At 31.3% G+C, this 12,793-nt stretch overlaps 2 protein-coding genes across 2 annotated transcripts; one reads left to right on the forward strand and one right to left on the reverse strand.

The window, feature by feature from the left end:
• Positions 1 to 7,924: 7,924 nt before the first annotated feature.
• On the forward strand, positions 7,925 to 10,555 carry FSST1_012614 (uncharacterized protein; the record flags this gene model as incomplete). Its single annotated transcript, XM_083235853.1, has 7 exons — positions 7,925 to 8,011; positions 8,075 to 8,274; positions 8,368 to 8,822; positions 8,899 to 9,191; positions 9,245 to 9,682; positions 9,741 to 9,991; positions 10,063 to 10,555. The coding sequence occupies 7 exons, from the start codon at positions 7,925 to 7,927 to the stop codon at positions 10,553 to 10,555; spliced, it is 2,217 nt and encodes a 738-aa protein (XP_083082310.1).
• A 195-nt stretch (positions 10,556 to 10,750) lies between these two features.
• On the reverse strand, positions 10,751 to 12,036 carry FSST1_012615 (uncharacterized protein; the record flags this gene model as incomplete). Its single annotated transcript, XM_083235854.1, has 4 exons — positions 10,751 to 11,133; positions 11,186 to 11,311; positions 11,362 to 11,730; positions 11,784 to 12,036. The coding sequence occupies 4 exons, from the start codon at positions 12,034 to 12,036 to the stop codon at positions 10,751 to 10,753; spliced, it is 1,131 nt and encodes a 376-aa protein (XP_083082311.1).
• Between the last annotated feature and the right edge of the window lie 757 nt (positions 12,037 to 12,793).

The raw sequence follows: 12,793 nt of genomic DNA on the forward strand, positions 1-12,793 counted from the left end.
ATTTAAATATATTTTATATATCCTTAATTTAAATAAACTTTTAATCTTTTTTTATAAATTCTATAAATAAGTTTATAATTTTATTAAAATCTTTAATAAAATACTAATAATAATTAATAAAGCTTAAGAAGCTTTATATCTCTTTAATTATTATAGGTATTAGCTAATCTTTAACTATAATAATCTTTTTTTAATCTATTTAGATTTTTCCTAGTAAAATAGTATATTTAAAGAAATTAACTTTTATAATATAGAAATAACTTTTTACTGGTTTTATTAGTAGATTAATATCTTATAGCGCTTTAAGAGCTTTATAGATATATTCTTTATATTCTTTTTTATTATTTAAAAAAATTAAAATATTATTTAAATAGTATATTATAAAGATATTAAAGTATTATTATAAAATATTATTAATTATTATTTAGAATATTATTAAAGTATTAATAAATCTAAAAGGTATAATTAAGTATTTAAATAATTTAAATTTTATTTTAAAAGCAGTTTTCTATTTATTGCCTTTTTTAATATAGATTAAGTTATAGGCTTTTTTAAGATTAAAGGTAATAAAGATTTATTTTCCCTATAGGTAATCCTTAAGTTTTATAATAAGTAAAAGTAATATTTATTCTTTAATAATAAAGGCATTTAACTTTTTATAATTTATAATAAGTTATAATTTTCTATTCTTTTTAAATATAAATATAATAAGAAATCCAGCTAAGGATATTAATTCCTATATATTGCCTTTTTATAATTCTTTTTCTTAGGTATTCTTTTAATATTATAAGTTTTATTTTATTAAGATTATAAATCTTCTAGAAAGGTAATTTATTTATAATAAGGCAGATCTTATAGTTTTAGTATAAATATTATAATACCTTAGTATTAAATTCTTTCTTAAATAGCTTTTTATAAATATAATATTCTTATAGTATATTTTTAAGTCTATTTAATATTACTAGCTATTATTCTAGCTATTTATTTAATATTTATAATTAATTCCTAAGTAATATAAAAGTCTTTTTAATTTATCTTACTTTACTTTATTCTTTCCTATATTATATTCTATTTAGAGGTAAGTAAATTCCTTATTTATACTAGACTTTATTATAAGTCTTAGTTAAAGTTTAAGATTTAAATTCTTTATTTATTTTTAAACTTATAGCTTTATTATTAAAAGGATTAATAAAATTATTAATTTAGCTATTCTTTTAATTAATATAAGGGTTATAATATTATAGCTATAAGTATTTTAATATTAAGTTATATTTTAATATAGGGATAATATTAAGGTATTATAGCCTAAGACTAGACTTAATTACCCTATAGCCAGAAGTAAATCTAATTATATAATAATAGCATTATTACTATAACCTTAGCTAGACTACTAATTAAATCCTAAATATAGCTCCTTAAGCTATATCTTATTAATAAAGCCTAACCTGCCTATAGTGCCTATCTATAGCTATAGAATCTATTATACCTAAAGTATTCCCTATTTACTTATACCGCTAGATTTAACCTATAATACTATATAGCTCCTACCTATTAGATATTAAATATAATATTTACCTGCCTATTTCTGCCTTTCCTATTAAATAGTATTAAATTATTTTATAATTATACCCTAGAATACTTAAATAATTAATTTAAATACTTTTAAAATATATATACTTATACTAAGAATACCTAAAACTGCTTATTTTAGCTAAAAAGCTAGATAAAAGAACTAAAATAGTCCTTATAACTAATTGCTACTAAATAGAATACTATTTAAACCTAGCTTATATATATTAAGTAATAGACTAAGATAGCCTTAAAGGAAAAAGATAATAATATCTTTAAGGCCTGCCTTACTAAATACTATACCCTTAATACTATTTAACCTATTATACTTAATATCTGCAAACCCTTTAAAACTAGCGCTTCTGCTAAGCTTTATATAATAACTCCTATAAGAATAACTCTTTTGCCTTTTTCTTAATTTATTAAATTAATTAGTTTTATTAAATAATTATTTAATTTTAATAAGTTTAAGGGTAATTAAATTAACCTATATTACTTTATCTTTTAAATATACTTAAAGCTAAAAGCTAATTATAACTAATTCTTAATATACTTTATTTAAATATCTTATATAATTAGCTATTTTAAAGGATATACTTATACTTAAGTCTTACTATATATTAAAGCCAGAGAATATTAACTTTTAAACTACTAGGATATTATTAATCTACTAGAATATACTTTTAAAGACTTAAATTATATTAATAATACCTATATTAAATTATTTTATTTTTATTAAATATATAAAGATTTTAATACTTTCTTTATTAAATTCTAATACCTTATATTAAAAAGAGAAATATTAAAAAAGGCCTTTCTTACCTTATTAAAGTAAGCTATTTCCTAAGAGCTATATAGAATACTAGTATATAACTTATTGCCTAGCTATTAATATTATAACCTAGCTACTTTCCTATAAGAATTAAAAAACTAATAATACTATTTTATAGTTAACCTATAACTTATAATATAAAAGATAAATATACTATAGAAAGAATACCCTTAGATACTTTAAAAAAAGTCCTTATTGCCTTATAAAAAGAAAAGCCTCCTTAAAAACTGCTAGCTAATAGAAGAACCTATAGATTTAAGCAATTAGCGCTATTATAACTATCCTAATTAATAATAAGAGAATAACTAGTATTTCTACTATAGCTTAGTTAATTATTATCTCTATAACTATCTTAAGCCTAATAATTACTTTATTAGATTTTATTAAGCTACTATTATATATAGCCTTCCTTACAGTAACTGCTAATCTTTTCCCTAGTCCCTTATTTCTAGCTAATTAAGCTCTTATAATTTCTAAGCCTTATAAGAAAATAGAGTAAGCCTATTATAAGTTAATATTAGGCTCTTGCCTTTATATTTCCCTTAATAAGAAAAATAAAAATATTTATTATTATTATTTATAAAACCTTAATTAAAATTAAAAGTAATTAATACTTTAATTTAATAATATTACTAGCTAATATAAATATAGCTAGGAAAAAACCTATACCTTTATATACTATAGCTAATATAAAAGCAGAGGGTAAAAGATTTATAAATAAGAGTTAGGCTAAGTCTTAAAAGCTATTATTTTAATCTCTAAAATAACTATTTAAATTATTTATATTTAATAGTAAATTAGTAAAAAGTAAACTAATAATCTATTATATTTATATTAGCCTTTATATTAAAGACTATTATTAAAAGAATATAATATTCTATATTACTTAGCTAGCTAATTATCTTATTATATTAAAGATACTTTAATTAAAATAATATAACTTATAAATAAGCTTTATTATCTATATATTTACCTTTAATAGTAAATATTATTAAGAGAATTATAATACCTTTATTTAGCCTATAAGAATTAGAGCCTTATAGAATATTTTAAAGAAAATCTTCTGCTAAATAGAATAGAAAATCCCTATAAGCCTATAATAAAAGGATATCCTATTAATATCCCTAAAAGCTATAAAGCTATATAATAAGAGAAAGTATTATTATTTTTTTACTATTACCCTAGAATAGATTAATTATACCTTATAAACTAATATCCCCTAGATTAAGTTACTAGAAAAATTACTAGAATTTTAAAATATCTTTTTACTTAAGGAGGCTAAAAAGCTATTTCCTTATAAAGTAAGAGATTACTATATTAAACTAAAGCCTAGGTTAAAACTGCCTTTTAAACCTCTATATAGTATATCTTAAAATAAGCTAATAGCCTTATATAAATAGCTAGATAAAAACCTAAGGAAAGGATTTATTAGATTAAGCTTATTCCCTATAGCCTCCTTAATCCTTTTTATTAAAAAGCTAGGAAAAAGACTGCAATTCTATATAAACTATAAGGCCTTAAATAATATTATAATTAAGGACTAATACCTATTACTGCTAATTAAGGAATCTTTAAATAATTTATTTAAAATAAAATACTTTTTATATATTAATATTATATTTACCTTTAATAATTTAAAAATTAAAAAAGGCTAAAAGTATTTAATAGCCTTTTAAACCTACTTTAGCCTATATAAATTACTAATAATACCCTTTAATATAATAAAAGCGCTAATAATCTTCTAGCGCTATATTAATAGTATACTCTAAGAATATCTAGATATATTCTATATTACTTACCTAGATAATATCCTAATTTATAGCTAAACCTAAGAAGAATATATTAAATACCTAAAGATAATATTATAAAAGCTCTAAGAAGCTAGCCTTTATATTAACTTAATTAAATATAAATTCCTAATATTTAAAATAAAATTCTTTAGCCTCTTTATTAATAAAATTAAAATTAAAATAAACCTAGCTAAGGTTAAAACTATTAAGAACTAGTAGACTTTAACCTATATAATAGATATATAAGCCTTTACTAGGTTTACTAATTTCTATAGGAAATTTATTTAAGACTTTTCTAAGCTTATTGCCCTAATAAACTACTTAATATAAAAAGATATCCCTTTTATCTAGGATAAGAAATATAAAGTAGGCTTTAGGAAATTAAAAGAAGCCTTTATATTAGCCTTAATACTATATCCCTTTAACTAAATAAAGGATATTATCCTAGAGATAAATATATTTAATTATATATCTACTAATATACTATTATAATATAATAATAATAGAAGGCTATACTTAATAGCCTTCTTTAGTAAAAAGTATATAGCTATTAAATATAACTATAAAATCTATAATAAGGAGCTTATAGCTATTATCTACTATTTTAAGGAATAAAGGCTTAAATTAAAAGGAATACCCTTATTAATAAGTATTATTATAGATTATAAGAACCTTAAATACTTTATAATAATAAAGCTATTTAACTAATAATAGGCCTAATAGTTTAAATTCTTATCTTAATTTAACTTTTAAATTATATATTAACCTAGGAAATAAGGAATTAAGCCTAATACCTTAACTAGGAGATTAAAGGATTTCCTTAAAGAGGGAAATAAATACCTTATATACTAAAGCTAAGTAATATTAAAAAAAGAAAATTAGTAACTTCTATTATTATAAGTCTAAAGAGTTTATATTTATTACTTACTATAGTAAAACTAGCCTATAGTAATACTTAAAGAACCTTTACTCTCTATAGAATTATTAAAAGAGATTAGCTGCCTATTAAATAAAAGATACTAGACTAATAATAATCTATAATTAATATTATAAGCCTTAAAGACTAATATATTATAATACCTAAAGATTATATTTATAAAATATAAGATTATCTAGGAATAACTATTATATTAAGACTATATTTATATTTTAAATTATAATCTTTTTAAGACTATTTTACTAAAGGCTTACTATAAATACCCTATAGTAGAATACTTAGGTTATACTTATACCTATAATCTACTTTCCTAAGATTACTATTAGCTTAAAATACTAGCTTATATTAAGCAATAGGTTAAGAACTGCTATATATATTAAAAAGCTAACCTAGCCTAAGAAGTAAAATAAGGTATATTAAAACCCTTGCCTATTCTTAAATAAGCCTAGTAATATATATTAATAGACTTTATTATATACCTATTACCTAATAAAGGAAATAATATTATCCTAATTATAGCCTATTGCCTAATTAAGATAAGATATATTATTATATATAAAAAAACCTATAATGCTAAAGATATTACCTATTATTACCTAAGAGAAATATAAAAGCTCTATAGGCTCCTATAAATAATAGTATTAAATAGAGAACCTTAATTTATAGTAAAGTTCTAGAAAAAGCTTATATAATAGCTATTAATTAACTTATTACTATTTACTATATATTACCTTAAGATAAATAAATAGACTAAGAGGCTAAATACTATATTAAAATAATACCTATAAGCCTATATATTATACCTATAGAATAATTAGATTTAATAGCTTCCCCTAGCAGAGTTTATAGTAAATTCCTTAAAATCTAAAACTACTAATATATCTCTATTCTTTATAAACTATAGGTTTTATCTACAAATAGGCTTTAAACTTATAATTACTATTAAAGAAACCCTTATTACTAGAGATATAAAATAGTTTATAAAAACTATAAATAATATTTTAAAATACCTAAGAGTAAAAAGTATTATTACTTAAGCCTACTATAAAGCTTAAGTAAATTAATATAAATAGCTAGCTTAATAATACTAAGAAAAAGACCTTATTTAATTAAATACCTAAAATATTAAAACCTTAAGATTATAAAAAAAACTAAACTAGAAAAATATTAGCTTATTAAAGATTAATAAAGTTATTTCCTTATATACCTATTAATTAAAATTGCCTATTAATATAAAGATTTACTTTATATTTTATATAAACCTATTAAAGCCTATAGCTATAGACTTATTACTTAAATAAAACTTAGAATTGCTATTATTAATAAAAGCTAAAGGAATAAAAAAGTAAAAGGTTAAAGATATTATTAATTTATAATAGGATAAATAAGGCTAAAGAGGCTACTTTAAGCTAAAGTATACTATAAAATAGGCTAGCTATATTAACTTAATAAAGATACCTATTGCCTATATAGAGAATACTATATAGATTATAATAAACTTCTATAGGAAATACCCTAATAAGCCTAGACCCTAGTAACTTATCTTAATAAAGCTTAATATTAAAGAGAGAAAGTATTATTATAGCCTAAGATTAAACTTAATTACCTTATAGCTAGAAGTAAATTTAATTATATAGTAATAGTATTATTATTATAACCTTAGCTAGATTATTAATTAAATCCTAAATATAGCTCCTTAAGTTATATCTTATTAATAGAGCTTAACCTGCCTATAATACCTATCTATAGCTATAGAATCTATTATACTTAAAGTATTCCCTATTTACCTATACTGCTAGACTTAACTTATAATACTTATATATAAAATATTATTATAATTATAATAAATTATTATTATTAATACCTTAATAAACCTAGACTATAGTAAATTATTTTAATAAAGCTTAATATTAAAGAGAGGAATATTATTATAGCCTAAAATTAAATTTAATTACCTTATAATTAAAAGTAAATCTAATTATATAATAATAGTATTATTACTATAACCTTAGCTAGACTATTAATTAAATCTTAAATATAGCTCTTTAAGCTATATCTTATTAATAGAGCCTAATCTACCTGTAATACTTATCTATAGCTATAGAATCTATTATACCTAAAGCATTCCCTGTTAACCTATACCGCCGGACTTAACCCGTGACAGCCTATATATTAAAAGTGTCATGCCCATATATTAATTCCCCCAAAGAAAGGCCTGACACACTCCCTCCAACAATAATAACTTTAAGCCCTATAATGTGTTAATAAAAAAATTGAAATGAAACCCTTGGTGAGAGTTAAGCAGGTTTATATGGCATATCAGGCTGGTTGAAATAGAGTACTGCAGATTGTATGCGTCGTGGCATATGATTGGCTTGGCCTGGTCCGGCTCTTAGGCTCGGCGGTCGCTGCTCGCGGGTTCCGTAGCCCGTAGCTCCGACTCCGAGTCCAGATCGGCGAGTCAAGTCATTGACGGCAATCGAGTCACACCGATAATTTTGCAATGCAAGGTACACAAGCTTCTCTAATTATCTAAGTATAGGTTATTGTAGTAGAGCCTGGCATGACAGGGCGATAGCTGCTAAAAACATCCAATCATCAGCCAATCGAGGGGTTAGTGATCTGCGTCATCGACAGGCAAAGAAGGGCCAAAACCGAGACCCTCCCTAGCTACACTCCTTGTTACATTCATCATCATTGCCTGCGTCGTTCCCGGAGGCCGACATTACCATTTCCGAAAGTCAACGTCTGCGAAAGTAGTAAGCGGAGCTAGAAAGCATTGCATAGTAGACAATTATGGACGACGACAGAGAATTGGAGGCCATTGGACTTGGCAATGGCCCTAACTGGGCAGCAGGACTCCCCGAATCAATCCGACGAGCTGTTAGTGCTCATGTACCTTGCTTCCCATGCATCTAACTAACGCAGGTCTTGATTCCCTCCTAGTGTGATGCTTGTCGTGCCCGCAAGGTCAGAACCCCCACATCATCAGTTGCAGACAGAGCCTCAAGCAAACTCACGTACTTCCAGGTATGCTGCAATAGGGAGTCCCCAGGTTCCAATTGCATCAACCCCAAAATAGCCTGTGTTTACACTCCCGTTCAGCCTCCAAAGAAGCGTGCGCGCATTCTCCTCACTCCCCAATAGTAAGTTATGCTCTGGAATCCCACACATCCTTGATATTTCTCCGCATTATTGTACGTGCATATCCTCTGACACACACAACCTTGACCTCGCAGTGAACGAAAGATAGACCTTATCGATAACAGGTTGGAAAAAGCCATTAGACTTCTGGAAAAGCTTCAAGTCAACGGCTCATCCAACCAAAGCTCTCGACCACCAATAGCTTCACGGGTATCTACCCAGACACCGGTCTCCATCCCAACCCCAGCCAGCCACTCAACTCAGCTAAGGCAGTCTCAAGGGCAGGTAGTGGAGGGAGAATCTTCATTAACCGCCCACTCTGCCTTTGCCAACGAGTTCCTACAAAAGGTGGCTGCGGCTGATTCCATACAAGCGTCCAGCCCAGAACTGTCCGAGACTCTTGATGAACTGTCTTGTATCATAACGCAGCAAGTTGACGCAAGTGACGAGGCACCATACCCACATGCCAGACCCGTCCAGCGAGCGAATTCCCCAAGATCTGAAATGCCACCGATTAAGATGGCTATCACCCTGATCCGAATTGCAAAAGGTGAGCTTTTGATCTTCCTCATACAAGTTCATTACTATGAGACAATCCTAAGCTGACACAGTGGTTGATGCCTTAGACAAAGAACTCGTGGGAAGCGGTTGGATCTACGAATTCCTTCCTTTCCAGAGATTCACCGATATGTGTCTTGACGTCTACTTCAATGATAATCACTCTGAAGCTAACCTCATCATCGCTAACGCCGGCCTTTATTCTCTGTTTACAGACTACAGTTCTCATGTCTTCGCAGAAGAAAGGGAAGAATACATTGCCCATGGCCACTTGTGTCGTGACAACCTTGAGACTGCTTTATCCAAATTGCCATTGTATCTACCTGCAACCACTGATATGATTCTTGCCCTTGTGTTCGGGGTATTTAGCCTGTTGACGATAAAAATTGTTTCCTTCTACTAACAATTTCTGAGGCTTTCTATACTATCGAGCTGTCGAAACCATCCCTCTCATGGACCCTGACGGTAAAAGCATCAGAGTTATGCCAGACTAACGCTTACCATAGACTCGAGGCGATGAAAAATGACAAGAGTGAGAATTCACGATACAAACAGTTTGTGTTCTGGAGCATTTACTTCATTGATAAAAGTCTATCTCTCAGACTAGGGCGGCCCTCAACAATTCCTGACTGGGACATTACGATACCTCGACCATCTACTATTGATGCGCATTCAGAGCCCATTTCCGCCTACTTTGTTCTATGGATCGAGGCAGCTCGTTGTGAAGGCAATATTTACGAGATGTTGTACAGCCCCAATGCCATGGCACAACCCGATCAAGTAAAGCAGTCTCGGGTTCAGGCTTTGGTATCTGATCTACGCAACTTGGAGACGACAACGATGGAAACCAATGTATGTCAGCACAATAACAATATTATCCGTGCTGTCGGCTTGCTAACACTTTCAAAAGACAGGATGGTTGGAAGAAGCAAAGAAAAGCTCTGGAGAAGATATCATGAATTTTTTCTATACCTCAGATCACGTACTTCGCCTATCCCACCTCACGCTTGTTCATCGCGCTGCTCCACCCATACCTGGCTCTGTTACAACTTTCAACTCCGACTGTATTGCTGCTGCGAGGGCCACCTTGGAGAAGCACGAAGAATGTATAGCTCTCATTCAAAGCAGCTCAACACCGAACCTTGCGACCTACATACATTGGTACGCAAGCACTTACATCCCGCTATCTGGACGGTTCCACATATCTGTCGACTCCACGCTAATGTAGTTAGGACACTTCTATTCGCCCCCTTCATTCCCTTTATCGTCATATTCTGTAATGTTATCGAAACCCAGGATGAGTCAGATCTTGCACGTCTTCAAGCCTTTGTTATATCTATTCAATCTGCCACGTCAATCTCCAGCCCGGCTGCCAGATTACATCGATTGTCCCAAACACTTTGCAGAATCGCTCTGAGCTATGTGAAGTTTCGTATATCCTCAACAACTATCGACAACTGGCAGGATGCCTCAAAGATAGACTCTTACTTAGACGCTCTAGGATTCTCCTCAGCAAGTGTTGGCAATCCCAGCCGGCATCATACCATGTTTTCTCAACATAATAGTATAGGAGATAACGGGGCGGTTGGAACCAATAATGCAGGAACCAGTACAGACGGTATGGGTGATGAATTTCGAGTTGCGAACCCAATGATGTGGATGGGAAATAGTATGGAGTTGGAGGAGTGGCTCGAGAACAGTGAGGCCATGGCCGGTTTCATTTAATGTGCAAATAGCACAATACAAAGTATAAATGGAAGATATTGAATTGCTTACAAAACAAATTCAATCGCATCCCATCCTTTGCACCACAGGACTGCACATTGGAACTTTGGCGGATATGTCGGCGCAGAATGTTCAACACAATACATTCATTCATAAGCAACATTCAAATCTACTTATCTCTATCTCTATCAGATCTCAAATCTTCTGAGGAGGCTCAGCGGCAGCCTTGGGAGCAAGTGACTCTATCTCATGGTAGTCTTTGTACCAGACGTCATCTCCAGCCTTGTCCAAGTCCTCCACATTGGCGATGATAGAGTCCTCCAGGCTGGTCCAACCAGGTCGACCAAGGTCCTTGAGGAGTTGCTCAGCCTTGTCTCTGGGCTCAATCTCATTGTCATCTTCTCCACTCAAGAAGTTCTCTGGGAAAGTCTTTTGAGGGTAGTGCTTCCTGAGAATATCCAGAACTTGATCCCAGCTGAACCGACCTGCAAAGGCAAAGATACGTTGGTCTTTGACGTGGTCGAAAATGGCGGCAGCAACATGGAGTCTTCCCGTGTCATCAACATCGATGAAGTATTCTATAACAAGTTAGTCTCAAGTTGTTGGGATCTGGGCGAGTAGGGAACTTACGAGGAGGGATTCGGTGATGTATCGTAGCTACCTTGTTCTTGTAAAGCATGACGGGAAGACCAGAGCTGCTTGGGTAGCCTTGGTTAGCCACGTCGATGGATTTACCCCAGTTAAAGTTAGGCAGGACTAAAGTCGATTAGTAAAGGGTAATGCGCTCATTCTTGGAAGTGTCTCACCAGTGTTGACAACCAAGTCAGGCCTCTCGTTTCGGTGTTCCTCGTGGTACTTCCAAAGGGCCTGCTCTGACTGAACCTTGCTCGCAGCGTAAACAGCACCAGCTCTCTGCATGGTGTAGGGAGGGTCTGCCCAAGCCAACTTGACAGGGCCTTCGCTCCAGCTCTCCTCATTCACAAGGGTGTGAGGCTTTCCGGGGAAGGAGATGGTGGCAGCGCTTGATGATGAGGTTAGGACAAAGCGCTTAACACTGGGCTCGCTGTAGGCAACCTTGAGCGCAGTAATAACACCGTTAATGGCGTCAGGAATGACGGTGTTGGGATCGGGGCTGAGAGACATGTTGGAAGCGGTGTGAGCAATCACAGAGACTCCTAGATTGGTTCGGTTCAGTGCTCGTTCATTAAGTAGTTGGGATGTGTTTTACCTTTAACGAGTTTCTTCAATTCCTCCTCAGAGGTCATGTCCGCGAGCTGAACGAGCTCAAAGTTTCCCTGTCCATATTGGTTGTCGAAAGCAGTCGAGAGCCAAGAGTTCTTTGCTGGGTCTCGAACAGTGCCGCGGACTTTGTAGCCAAACTCGAGGAATTGTTTCGCAACGTGAGAGCCGAGGAGACCGTTAACACCAGTCACGAGGACTACGGAGCCCTTGGGCACAGCTGGGTTATCGAGAGGAGCCATTTTGGTATAGTTATAGATGATGAATGTTTTATGTTTATGCGAAAATGTGATACGATTTATATACTGTTTTTCTCTGGAGACGTCGTGTTGGACCCCGCAGTAATTGCGCTAGCATGACTGTCAATGCAACGGAAGTTCCATATAATCCATCAGCCCTGCAGACGCTACCCGCGGGACTGATTCCTATTCTGTGCTGGTGCGGCGTTTCGCCATTGATGATGCAGAATTATCGACAACATTGATTTGTAATATGTCTCCATCTGGAAATAAGATACTATCATACCTTGGTTCTCGGGTTGATTCTTAGACCTATTCCCCGAAAACTTCATTATTTGGAGAGTTCGGAATGAATAATTGCACCGTTTTGTTTTTATGTATCCGACGGTTATGTTAAACGGGAGGTTGGCCTTTTCATGCTAGTTGGGAATTGCGTAGTACTAGTTCCAAGCGTTTAGATAGTCAGTTTAGATAGCCCTCATTTTCTACAAACTAATGATGAAACTTGTTCCTTACACTCATAGGGCTTGAAAATTTGACAAGTACAAGTTCTGCCATTCATTGCAATATTTAGGCCATGAAGACGATGGAGCGCAAGGAGAAATAAACGGACGTCGATGAAGCGAGAGAACACATCGCACTCATATAAGAATGAAGTGGTAATTATTGTCAATGCCGAAGACTAGCTTATTATTTTAAAAGTTAAAAGATAAATACAACTAGAAATATCAGATCGGCAGTCTGAACACGAGATTCCCAG

Source organism: Fusarium sambucinum, chromosome III (genome assembly GCF_050947815.1).
Source record: "Fusarium sambucinum isolate potato_lamoka chromosome III, whole genome shotgun sequence".
Classification (NCBI taxonomy): domain Eukaryota; kingdom Fungi; phylum Ascomycota; class Sordariomycetes; order Hypocreales; family Nectriaceae; genus Fusarium; species Fusarium sambucinum.